The sequence below is a fragment of the Lycorma delicatula genome, chromosome 1 (assembly GCF_047948215.1).
Source record: "Lycorma delicatula isolate Av1 chromosome 1, ASM4794821v1, whole genome shotgun sequence".
NCBI classification, from domain to species: Eukaryota; Metazoa; Arthropoda; class Insecta; order Hemiptera; family Fulgoridae; genus Lycorma; species Lycorma delicatula.
This window is the reverse complement of record NC_134455.1, coordinates 42,834,900-42,848,398: the sequence shown is the minus strand read 5'-3', so window position 1 is coordinate 42,848,398 and position 13,499 is coordinate 42,834,900. Positions and strand designations below refer to the sequence as shown.

Below are 13,499 nucleotides of genomic sequence, written 5' to 3'. Positions count from 1 at the left end.
ATATTATTTCATAAATGAAGTTAATATTTTTATCTTGTCTGAATTTATGCATCAAGTAGATTAAATGTAATTCTGTTTGCATTATCATTTAATTTTACAGTTTTATTTTTAATAATTACATTTCCTTACTTCATTATTCTTTGGTAACAATTTTATAACTTTTTTATTAAAATAAAGATAAGTAACATATAGTTATCTAATGTAATATGTTTTTAAATTATGCTGTTTCTAACATAATCTAAAAATCTCTAATTGGTTTATTTGGAAAATTATAAACTTTCTAACCATATAGTATTATATCAGTTATTCCAAAAGTTATTGAACTCTATAACAATTAGATATATTTATTTTGTACTTGTTAGATAATCATCTCGACCTACACAGGAGGATATTGAATTAAAAAACTGTAATATTCTTACAACAAAAGTTATTAAATCTGTGTAGCGTTTTCATTATATTGTAAAATTTATCATTCTAATGCTGAATTTAATATAAGTGGACATTAATTACAGCAGCAATGGGTAATAGTAGCTTGGGGGATAAGATAAACAGTAGTATTAGCTGCAGTGTTGAGTAAGATGCGTTCAGTTTGTGTTTTGTCCTCCTCCTTCCATCCTTAATGTTCTCTTCTTTTTATCCGTTCTCCTTCTTTTGTGAGTTTAATTCATTAGCTAACGCTTCTGCTATTGATATACATTAATCAACACAATCCAACCTAATATCTGTTAGTATTCTCATTTTTAATGTGAGGAATCTTCGCCTCAAATCCTTTTATATATCTTGAATGTTAAGATGTTTGTTTATTACAGTTACATTAAATTATAAGAAGTTGCTTTTCTGCCTTCTCTGAATCACATAGTTGTTATATATTTTTGTTTTATGATCATCCCGGTAATTTTTATGTTCTTTATTGTTTCTCGATGTGAACAAATTAAGTGCAGCCGCATCAGTAAACTTCACTAAATAATACCTTACCCTCTGACCACATGATTTCTTTGATGAGCATTTCTCTGATCACATTTCTTTTAATGAGCATTTTTAAATTGAAAGAAATTAATTAGAGGCTGTTAGGCAGCTATACCCTTGTTCTTGTAGTGATTATACTTGTTACTTATTATATTCCTGTTTCACCTGGCATGTGTTCTTAATTAGAATTAAAATTTAAAAAAAACATTGAATGATGGTCAGACTTGTTTTTTAAAAATTATATAAGTGATGAGGTCCAGGTCAGGCCAGGCCTAACCTGAAACTGTCTTCCTTTCACACAAGAAGGCGAGTGTAAACTATTTACCTATACCATTCTGATCAGATTATTCATTCTATACAGTTGATGAATTCCTTTTCTGTTAGAACTTGGGTTGCATAGTTTGATAATATTTGCATGACTATATTGACTTTATAGACTTTTTTATTTTATACATTTTTTAAAAGAAAAATATACCAATGAATTTGTTTAAAAAAAATGTTAAAAGAAGAAGAGATAAGTGTAAAATAAACTTAAAAAGAAAAAATTTGAAGAATCTTACTTTTAAGCTATGAACTAATTGTATAATTTAGTTTAAATTTATTATTTATAAACAATGACTAAAAGCTATTAAATCAACATAAAAAAATTAAATAAAAAATATAGATCTGGAGGACGCATAAAACGCCAGGTCGGTTCTGCGCCTACAAAAAGAATACTTGCATGTCTTAGTAATAAAGTTAGCAAATTTATCACATATTTTATGGCCCTGAATTTCATTCACCCTGTTCTTTGTCTGTTATTTCCTATTCTGTAGTTTCTGACTCTTGTTTCCTTTACAGGTACCATGGGATTTGTTAGTTATTTTGCCTTTTCCATCTGTTATCTCATCTAACCTTGTTCTGTAGTGGTGGAAGCAGTAATCACTTTTTTAATAGGGAGGACATTTTGTCTGCCCTGAGACTAATTGTTTCCTATCTATTGGTTATACAAAAAGCCAAATTGGTGGCTGAAATTACTGTTTGGTAAAGCTAGACCTCCTTCTCCTTAAGTCTTGTTAATCTGTAGCCTTTTACTCCCTTCCTTGGATGACTTCAGTATATTGTGGGTAGGTGAGACTATTCTATGTTGACTGTTAGTTTTCATTGTTTATAATGACAAAAGAAAATACTTAGAGACTTCCTTCATGCTATCCAAGTCAAAACTTAAGAGTTATAATGATTTCAATAGTAAAATGTGATTTTACGTAAAGTAAAGAGGTAAACGTAATCAAATTGTTTATATCCTTAATGGATATGATCTGTTATTTAAAAAAAATAATGGATCTGTTCTCTGAAAGTAACTTTTATGTATGTTTTGTTGCATATTTCTGTTTATTGACTTTGCTTTTCTAAGTCCTTATTTGTCTATCTTTTGTTTTGTGTATATATTATTTATTCAAAATTGATAATTTATCTGTTTCTTTCTCAAAATGGAATCAGCAAAAATATTCAGGTTTTAGTTTGCTGGTTGTGGTGTGTGTGTGTGTGTGTGTGTGTGTTTGTGGTTAAGATTTCATTAAGTTGATTCATAGAGTAATTATCACAAATGCTGTTCACTGTTCGTTGAGAAAATTACTGAGTAGAAATTCTTTTTATTTACATTAATTTAGAATATATTCTGAGGTCAAGGTAATAACTCTAGCCTGCTACAATTTGACTGTAAATCAATCTAAGTTCATACTAGATCAGTAAGTTTTATAAATTAGCTCATTGAGTATACCAATTAAAATCCTCTTTAAATAAATTTTCTTTCTTTAAATAAGTTTTTAAAAAGAGAATTTCACTTTTCACTATCTGAAACAAATAATGGTGGTACTGTGTGAAGTGGAGCATTATTCTATTCAAAGAAAGTGTTTTATTGATTATTTATTTCTAAATTTATGATTTATTCACTATATTTCTGACAAGCACAAATTTTAACAAAGGTGGAAGTTGAAGGAAAACATAATTAAGTAGACAAGCACAAAACTTGTCAGAAAATTAAATTTATGGGCATGATAACAGATTCTTTTGAAATGAAAACAGAGTAAGGCAGGGGGATGATGGTCTGCCTACAAATTCTCTTTAATTATGAAGAGACAAAATAGCATTCTAAAAGATAGTTGATCAAAGCATGGAGAAAAATACTGGGATGTAAAGAAGATAAATCAGAAGTAAACTGTTTTGTCTTTGCTGATGATTTTGCCGTAACTGCAAATGACTTAACTGTAGCCAAAATATTATTATTTCCTTTTAATAGTCAAAGGAAATAACAACTCTTCAAATATCCGATGGAAAAAAGTACTTAGCAGAAATATCACAAAACAATATATATTACGAAAAGTTAACATTGAAAGAGAAAAAAATAAAGTGGTATTTGCATATTAATTGACAAGAAACATCTACTATAAAAAAAATTGGATATTCTACAAAGCAAAATCTAGGCACCAAAACACTACAATGAACTTGATTGTTTATATTCAACAGAAACAATGAAGCCAGCAAATAAATTAAAATTTTAAAAATCATTAAAAAAGAAAGTAAAATATTAGACCTGAAGTACAAAGATAATAAAAATATACTAAGGTCAAATGAAGAGCTATACCGGAAATTTGAAAAAATAAATAAATACAGATTTAGTATGAAAAAGGAAGTATTGCTTCTTTAGATATTTAAAAAGAAAGATTGGAAATAAATAACAACTGTGTAACTGCTTCTTAAAATTTAAGACTAAACTTAATTGTTTTAAAGAAATGGAAGAAAAATGAAAAGAATTAGATATAAGTATATTAGATATTGCATTTTTAAATTGTGGACATCGCAAGAGGTCTGAGTAAAAAAGATAGGTAGAAAATGTAGAAGAAGAATGGGAGAATGTTAAAAAGGAAATTCTTAAATCAGCAGAAGCAAACTTAGGCGGAATAAAGAGAACTGGTAGAAAACCTTGGGTTTCAGACGATATATTGCATTGAAGAAAAGTGTTCAGAAGTAGAAAGAGAAATGAACATTGGTAAAATAGACGGAGCATACAGGAAAGTTAAGGAAAATTTTGGGGTACATAAATTAAAATCTAATAATGTGTTAAACAAAGATGGTACACCAATATATAATACGAAAGGTAAAGTCAATAGATGGGTGGAATATATTGAAGAGTTATACGCAGGAAATGAATTAGAAAATGGTGTTACAGAGGAAGAAGAGGAAGTTGAGGAGGATGAAATGGGAGAAACAATACTGAGATCTGAATTTAAGAGAGCATTAAAAGATTTAAATGGCAGAAAAGCTCCTGGAATAGACAGAATACCTGTAGAATTACTGCGCAGTGCAGGTGAGGAAGCGATTGACAGATTATACAAACTGGTGTGTAATATTTATGAAAAGGGGAATTTCCGTCAGACTTCAAAAAAAGTGTTATAGTCATGATACCAAAGAAAGCAGGGGCAGATAAATGTGAAGAATACAGAACAATTAGTTTTAACTAGTCATGCATAAAAAATCTTAACTAGAATTCTATACAGAAGAATTGAGAGGAGAGTGGAAGAAGTGTTAGGAGAAGACCAATTTGGTTTCAGGAAAAGTATAGGGACAAGGGAAGCAATTTTAGGCCTCAGATTAATAGTAGAAGGAAGATTAAAGAAAAACAAATCAACATACTTGGCGTTTATAGACCTAGAAAAGGCATTTGATAACGTAGATTGGAATAAAATGTTTGGCATTTTAAAAAAATTAGGGTTCAAATACAGAGATAGAAGAACAATTGCTAACATGTACAGGAACCAAACAGCAACAGTAACAATTGAAGAACATAAGAAAGAAGCCGTAATAAGAAAGGGGTGGATAAGGTGACAAATGAAGAGGTATTGCGGCAAATAGATGAAGAAAGAAGCGTTTGGAAATATAGTTAAAAGAAGAGACAGACTTATAGGCCAGATACTAAGGCATCCTGGAATAGTTGCTTTAATATTGGAAGGACAGGTAGAAGGGAAAAATTGTGTAGGCAGGCCACGTTTGGAATATGTAAAACAAATTGTTAGGGATGTAGGATGTAGAGGGTATACTGAAATGAAACGACTAGCACTAGATAGGGAATCTTGGAGAGCTGCATCAAACCAGTCAAATGACTGAAGACAAAAAAAAAAATTGTGAATGATAGAAAAATGTTTCTAGCCAAAACCAAGAGGAATAAGAGACAAACATAGAACAGAAAAAAACAAGCTGAAAGTGAACGAATGAAAAAATAATTGCAAAACATCAAAGCTAACAAACAAACTGCAAAGTGAAGTTGTTTTAACGTAGCCCATGGAAGACAGAAAAGTATATATGTACATAAGTCTTTCAAAATGTATACGTACTATTATGTCTATTTATAACAATTTAAAGGAACATTCATAACTTTTCAAGTTCTGTCTGGAATACTTCTGGAATATTAACCAGGGTTTAGTTGAGATTGAGCTTATTTTCTTTATCTTTTGTATTCTTGAAGGATGCTGTATTTAAAATTTCTTTATTTTTTGGTGGATATTAAAAATTTCTTTGTTGGTAGTAAAAATTTATTGCTTGTTTTTTTCATATAAATGTTGCGACCAGTGTAAATTGTGTGTGGTGTGTGTGCATGCCCGCGCATCGGTTGATTTCATTATAATTTGTGTTATGTTTCATTAAGTTAGATTATGGGTGAAAACCTAGCTCTTTGCGGATAGTTAGGGTTACTACTGTAGCAAACTGAATTCTTGAAATCGTCCGCTGGAAGAACAACATATTAGCAGTCCACCAATGGCCTCCTCACCAATCCAACATATTAGAAGTATGCATCTGCTTGCTTATTATAAAACAAGCAAGTGTTTCATGATAATACCGGCCTTTCAGTTTACGGATTGAGCTATAGTGTGATGGATAATGTGACTGACCATACTTTTAATGTTAACTTTGAAACTTACCTTAACTGAAAGATCAAAAATATGTAAAAAAAAAAAGACTTTTCTTTAATCAAACATTTATAAAAAGTCTATTCTTTCTAATGTTGAAGTTATTAAACTACTGATCAAAAATGTGTGTGTATATATATATTTGAAATTTTATGGGATTTGAGAAACCTTCACCTATTTAAATTTAAATAAATATACAGCCATTTTTAAATTGCACCAGACTATTAATCCTGCTACTTTGATTGGGTAGTGTTACATTACAAGGCTGTTTGTTGTAGAGTAATATGCAGTTATTATAATTCTACCATTTGAATATTATCTAGTTAAGACCACCCCTTGTTCTAGACATGCAACCCTGGTCTTGAATTTGTAATTAATTCAAACTTAAGTATAAGAATATTTACATGTCTTCATAATCACGAACTTGTAATGTTGTCATGTAAATGGATTTCTTTTTATTATTTCACATTAATTATTGTAATTTTTGTATATTTAAAAACAGAAGAACGTTTAATTTTTGTTTTGTGTTAGGTGCAGTTAAATTATGCTCTATAATGAACAGTGTTTATATGAAATTTAAAATATTGTGCTGCGTTTAAATGTTGCTGTTTTTTACATAAAAAAATTGTTATTCGTACCAATAATAATTATAAATGAATTAGAAAAAAATACTTTATGAATAAATATTCCATGCGTGAAAATAAATATAAGTAAAACCAAATTAATAATATTGTGACAGATTGGAGAAAAATAATGTGTGTTAATAAAAGATATAAAAATAATAATCCAAAAGTTGGAACCGTTTTATTTTTGAGGTAGTAAAATTGCAAATGCTAGGTGGATGGATTTTATCAAAAAACAAATTGTACATGCTAGGAGAGTTATTATATTGACAAGAAATCTCTACTAGTCGAATTTTATAGCAGTAAAACACAGGAATGGAAAGACAAGTATACATTTTTGAAATGTTCCAATATTTAAAAAGAAAGTTTAATATTATAGATCAGTTAAAAAGTTTGAAAAGAATTGATTAAAAAGAATCATGTTAAAAAAAATTAAGGTTAGTGGACTGTACCTCAAAGTATTTGGTGTTATTTAATTTATTTAAGGAGGAATTTGGAAATCCAGAAAACAAGATTTATACATAAAAACACAGAATAGAATGTAAAAAGATATATATGGATTTAGTGTATCTATTTGAGGTTAAAAGATTAGTGTTTGATAGAAAGCTGTTGCAACAACCGGAATAAACCGTTCAAGTAACTATAACAAGAATAAAATTGTTCTATTTTGTTCTGGAATATCAACAAAATGTTGCTTTGACTGTTGTTTCACCATAAAATGATATGTGTATGAAGGCCACTGGCTGCCTAACAAATAAAATACGATCAGTCTGTATTTACTAAATGGCACATAATTGATAGCGGTAAAAAATGGGCAACACACAACCTCTATTACAACTTGCTCAATGAAAAAGTGTAAAAAGCATTATGATAGTGATGAAAAGTAAAAAATGAAAAAAGTTGTATTCAATAATGTCATGACTACTTCCTTTTACATCAATACTGCTACTAACACTGTCTTTCCCAATTTCTGAGTGTAATTGTATAAATTTAATTTCAGATTGTGGCTTAAAATGGATGATACAATATAAAGAAAATTTAATGGTAAAATAAATAAAAAGTTCCCCTATTTTGATTATATTTTAAACCAAGATTAAAGCAGAGATGGTGTAAATTGTACAAAATATTCTAAAATTGTAGTAACCGCCTAATTACTAATGCTTTCTTGCTGTTCCACCGTAATTTAAATGTTTTGTATTATGGTTGTCAAGTACAATAAATATATACAATATATATATTACATATATATATATATATATATATATTATATATGTATGTATGTTGGAGGCCTGGATCCAACCTGGTTCTGGGATTCAAGGTACTGATGTGGTGAGCTCATATTGCAGTCGTAAGCAGTTTGTAGCATTAATTAATTAAATTAATATTTATTAAATTTATTCTCGAAATAACATAATTGTGTAATGAGACTTTAGTTATTTAATCTAGTTTGGAACTTGATGTAAGCCCAAGTAAAATTTTAGCAAATAAATCGAATTATTATGTAAACAATCCTAGTATCCTCATTCATCGTCTGAAGTAATACCTTATGGTGGTTCTGGATGCTAAACAAAAAAAGAGAGAGAAGTAAAAAGAATTATGTAAAATTAGCGTAAGTAATTTATTACTTACCAAATAAGTGATTATATATAACTTTAGTTTTTGAAATAAGAATTGGCAGTTGTGGCTGTATTTGACTGTATTTAAAATCAGCTTTTTCTTTGTATTTATTGTTAGTGTTACATTATACAATAGTGACTTGGTTTGATGAATAAGTTATTCATATGTTAGGACATGTTTCTTCTCTTAGTTACAGTTCTAATCTGTTGTCTTCTTTTATTAAAAAGTAATGTAAAACCACTAAAGACATAATTTTTATAGATGATGATTTAATTATGAAATATTTCCTGGAATTAATTTTTAATTTTCCCATATATTGATCTTGTTTAGTATTTGGTACATCTAACCAGTATTTTAGTTTTTATTAGTTAGATTTGGTTAAATATTTTAAGTAATAATAGTAAAAATTCATTCATCTGATCTGCTAACAGTTTTTCAAAAATAAACCTCTAGGTGATTGAAGCCATGTGTGGCCACTATCACCCATGATTGATAACCCATTCACTCCTACAGATCAAATTAAATTTGTGGATTTTCTTTTAATGAAGATGAAAGTGTTACTTATTTTTTAAAACATCTTAGAATATTTAAAAAATAAATAAAATTATAATTTTTATTATGTCGCTTGATTATTCATGTATCATTTCATTCAACCTGTATTCCTTACTGAAATATTTGCAGTGTATCTGCAGTTGCGATAAAAAAATGATTTTTTTTTTTTAAATCTACTTAGGTTAACATATCAAAAATTTAATAGTCGCCATAATTTTTACTGTCATTATTTATTTGACATTTTGAAATGTTGATAATCTTTATATATAATGTTCTTTAATCTGAAGAATAAATTTAGTTATATCTACATAAAAAGAAATTCATCCATTTTTATGGCTGAACATATTAACTGTTCAGTCAACATTACTTTTTCAGTCGTTCTTATGCATATGTTGTAGATGAATTTCATGGGAAATACCCGGGTGTGGCAGTGCCTAACAATTCGACCATAATGAGATTAATCACTCATTTTAGAGAATGCAAATCAGTTGAAGAGAATGTGTATCAGGCAAGAAGAGAACCGGAAGACAGGCCATTTTGACTGATGCTAAACTGGCTAAGGTTAAGAATATGATGCATCATTCACCTTAAAAAAGCTTGAGGAGACTATCAGCACACTGTCAGATTTCATATGGAAGTGCTCAAAGAGTGATGAAGCAGTTAAACATTTAATAGGAAATGTGGAATAAAATTGAGTTTTTTTAAGCTACTTTGTAGTAGCAAAGTAAAAAAATAAATTTTTCAGTCGTGATAAATTTACAGTTTAGGTAGATTTAATGCTATTAACAGTATTGAAAATAAATGTTAAAATTTTAAATATATTTAAATTAACTTTTCTTTGTGCAGGAATTCTTGCTGGCAATAGATGTTACCTCATCTGGGACACCTGAGGAAAAGCTCAAATGGGCATTTAGAATGTATGATGTTGATGGAAACTGTGTAATTGATATACAGGAAATGACCAAAATTGTTCAGGTAACTGCAAAATTAATAGTTTATCTTAAAATTACAGGATTAAATTGCAACATTAGATTTATTGTCAGTTCTACAAAGTTATGCAATAATCTGTTATTTTCATTGTTTCTTTTCTTTTTCTGTTCTGTGCTAATTAACTTCAGCATACTTACAGTTTTTGTCTTTCTTTATAGTCTTTACCCTTTAAACATCCCTCACAAATTAAGTAAACTTGATATATTATTATATAATTCACTTAAATTGTAATTAATCTCAAAATCTCTCTTAAATTGTTATCTTTCAATTTCCATATTGCTCCTATATATAATTTGACAGTCAATAGGAACAGATTACAAATATCCTCGTCTTATTTCTACCTGAATCGGAGATCAGAGATCTTCATCTTCTATTAACCACCAACTGATTCATGTTACAAGCTTATTTTTGATTTCATAATCGGTTATGAAAATACTAAGTTTTTAATTTAAAATTCAAGTTCAGTTGTTGATGTTTGTTGAAGCATATTTTTCAGAATTATTGTTTAATGTTCCCATTAAAAAATTTATATAAGCAGATTTAATGATTAAAAAAAAAAATTGCTTTAAAACAGTGATATTTTAACGATCCCACAAATTAATGCTTTAGAAACACCGGTTACAAAGCAAATTATATCTTCTTCATCAATTTATGATTGCATGAAATAGGATTATTTACTTACTTATTTACTTTACTTATCACTTTGTTAAAATAGGTTCACTAAAAAATAATTGAGCAGCAGAAGTTTTAGAAATTATTACATTTTTTAAGAAATTATCATTAAAATTTTAATGAATTATTTAAATGTTATAATCTATCGATTCCTGTGGAATAGCTGGGGTAAAGGATATTATTACCGGAATAAAATACAAAGGTTAGTACTACCCAGCAGTCATTATATATTAAAATCACTAATTGTATACTCCACTTGAGTTTTTAAACAACTGAATCTGAGAAATAGATTTGAAAGAGATTTAAAAATTATGCAGATTTATGGAGTGAAATTTGTAAAATTGGATTTTGTAAAGAAGTTTTGCCTAGTTTTCTTTCAAATGGTCGATTGAGGTGCATTTAATTTCAGCTCAGTTGAAATTGTACACCAAACCATACTGACAGACATCAATTAGCTTAATGTTACATGACGCATTACCCTTTGTTTATATTTCATAAAACACTTCAAATAATTAATCTTCTATAAATGCACTGGTAATTATAGTATGACAAATCCTGTAAGGAGTAACCTGGTTCAAATACCTTGCATTAAGTACAGTTTTAACAGAGAAGTTAAAATTTTAATTTATTTTTAAGAAATGTTTAAAAAATATAATAACACCATTTATGAATCATAATTATTCCATTTTATTAATTATTTTATTTTTCTTTATTGTCATCAATGTGGTATATTTTATTTACACTTATTTTTATTGGTACTCCTATTGTTATAAAAATTACCTGTCGTATTATGTTTATATGATATTGACACCAATTGATTTTAAAAAATATGTCTAAAATAACATAAATTATTAAACAGGATACTTTTTTTGTTAGAAAATGTCAAACTTCTAGACATAAAATCAATTAAGTGTTTTGCAATTAGATAAATTTATCACCCAAGTTTGTTTTTATTTTATTTATTGACTGCCTTTGAAGATAAGACAGAGTGGCACAAAAGTCACTTAACATTTGTTTATAAAAGTACTGAATTTATTTTATTTTATTTATTACAGACAGTACTTACAAATATATTTTATGTTCAAAATGTTTTCCATATTCATTAATACATTTTTGCAGTCTTTTGGGAACATGCACTACGGCAAAGTTCTCTATCACTGTCCAAATCATCGAATGCATCGTAAATGTAATCTTTCAGTTCATCAATAGTATGAGGCTTTCTAGAATAAACAGACTCCTTGAGACACCCCATATGAAAAAAAATCTATTGGCGTAATATCTGGTGAATCTGGAGGTATATCGATATCTGCCTGTCGACCAATCGCTCTTCTATCAAATGTTTCATTCAAATAATTGCAGACTGCAGTGGTGTAATGTGGTGGAGGGTCATGTTGGAAGTAAATTTCGTGAATGTTTTCAGTACATGTCATGAGTCCTGGTAAATTTTTACAATGTGTTATTATTATTGTTTCAGTGTTTATAACTTGTACCGTTTCTTCTTAAGATATTATTTTTTTTATTCCCAGGTAACGTAATTCTAAAAAAAATTACCTAAGTCCTCGTTTAATATGTTATTCATATTTCAGTAATCTATAACATTAATTTAAATAGTTATTAGCAAAACATCATTTCCTTTATGAAAACTAATTCTGTTGCTTAAGGTTTTGAAATGACTTTGATGCTGTGTAGATTAACTTACAATTATTAGTGATTGTTATTATTTGAATGATAAAAGGATTTCATCGTGAACCTGTTTTATCTCTTGTTATCACTATTTATATCTTATGATTTCATAGATGTTGATTAGAACATCTATCTACAGATCAATGAATACAATGTTCAATTTGTTACTACCTTAAATGCTTTGAAGATGTGCTTGTTATACTTTTTACTCGGTTTGCCACGGTTAGTTTTTGCTTTTTGTTTCGTAGTATCATTAACTACTTATTTCTAACAATGAAATACCAAGACTATATTACAAAAAATTAATTTGGTTTTTATGAAGTGGATGGTGAATCTATGAATATTGAAAATTAATGTACAGTTGATGAAAATGGTTGATAGAGTTGCAGAAACTGATTTTTACTGCTTGTAATGACAATTTTTTATGGAATTTATATTCTGCAATATTTTCCATTATATAATTCAGAGTTTTAAAACAATATATTTTGAAGAATTTAATGTTATTCAATTTTATTTTTTTAAAATGTTACCACAACAGAAATACAGTCACCTGGTAAAGAGTTTTTCTAACATTGTTTTGCTTTCGTTGTTACTGCAGATTAAATGTTTATTCTTTGCCTTTTTTCATTTGTGCACTATTGTTTATTATGTATAGTTATTAATATTTTAGAAAAAGGTTTACTACAAAAACATTATATGTATGTTTCAGACATAAAAATGCTTAAGAATAATCCTTAAATTGTATAAATTTTGAGTCGATTTCAGAATCAATGTAAAAGTATCATGAACTTTTACATTAATGACAAGTGCTATTTGTTCCTTATGATTGACATCATATATTTTAAAATGTTAGAAGATTTTTAAAACAAATTTACTTCTTACCAAGCTAATGACTTATTCACATCTATTATAATGAACTTTAAGGACATAAGTTCATGCCAGAGTGTAGTGCTTCTGCCTTTTATCCAGAAGATTCTAGTTTTAAATTCTGATCAAACATGGCACTTTTCACCGGCTAAAAACATCCATTTTTCATTATTAGTGAAAATTGAATTTGTTTAATATCTGCAGTTATTTGAATAAATATACAGATTAGCCTGTATTCTTTAAAAGATATCAGTTAACTAGTTTTATTCAATATGAGACTTAATATATTAAAATAGTACCATTACAATTAATCTTACACGTTACTGTTACTTGTGTTTCATAAATTTCTATTTTTTTATAATTTTTTGTGTTTTTATAAGTTGGATTGTACTCCATTAAAAAGTAATAACTATTTTTCACAGTCTTTAAAAGACCTTATTTATTTGCTCTTTAACAGATTGGTTATAAGCTTTACAATAATCTTGTCGGTTCAATTATAGTTTGGTAAACTTGGCATTACCAGTTTTAATATAGTGCTGTTAACTTAATCCTGACAGTGTTAACTTTTAACGGTGCTGTTAATCCT

At 28.1% G+C, this 13,499-nt stretch overlaps 1 protein-coding gene across 4 annotated transcripts in view; it reads left to right on the top strand.

The window, feature by feature from the left end:
• Positions 1 to 13,499, top strand: part of LOC142317589 (T-complex protein 1 subunit beta-like) — a 119,337-nt gene that overhangs the window by 79,002 nt on the left and 26,836 nt on the right. For 2 of the 4 annotated variants that reach the window (XM_075354174.1, XM_075354158.1), the window contains exon 3: positions 9,548 to 9,676. The exons of the other annotated variants lie outside the window; for them this stretch is intronic. In XM_075354174.1, coding sequence (XP_075210289.1) covers positions 9,548 to 9,676 — 129 coding nt within the window. The remainder of the gene's footprint in view (positions 1 to 9,547; positions 9,677 to 13,499) is intronic. 4 annotated transcript variants of the gene reach the window in all.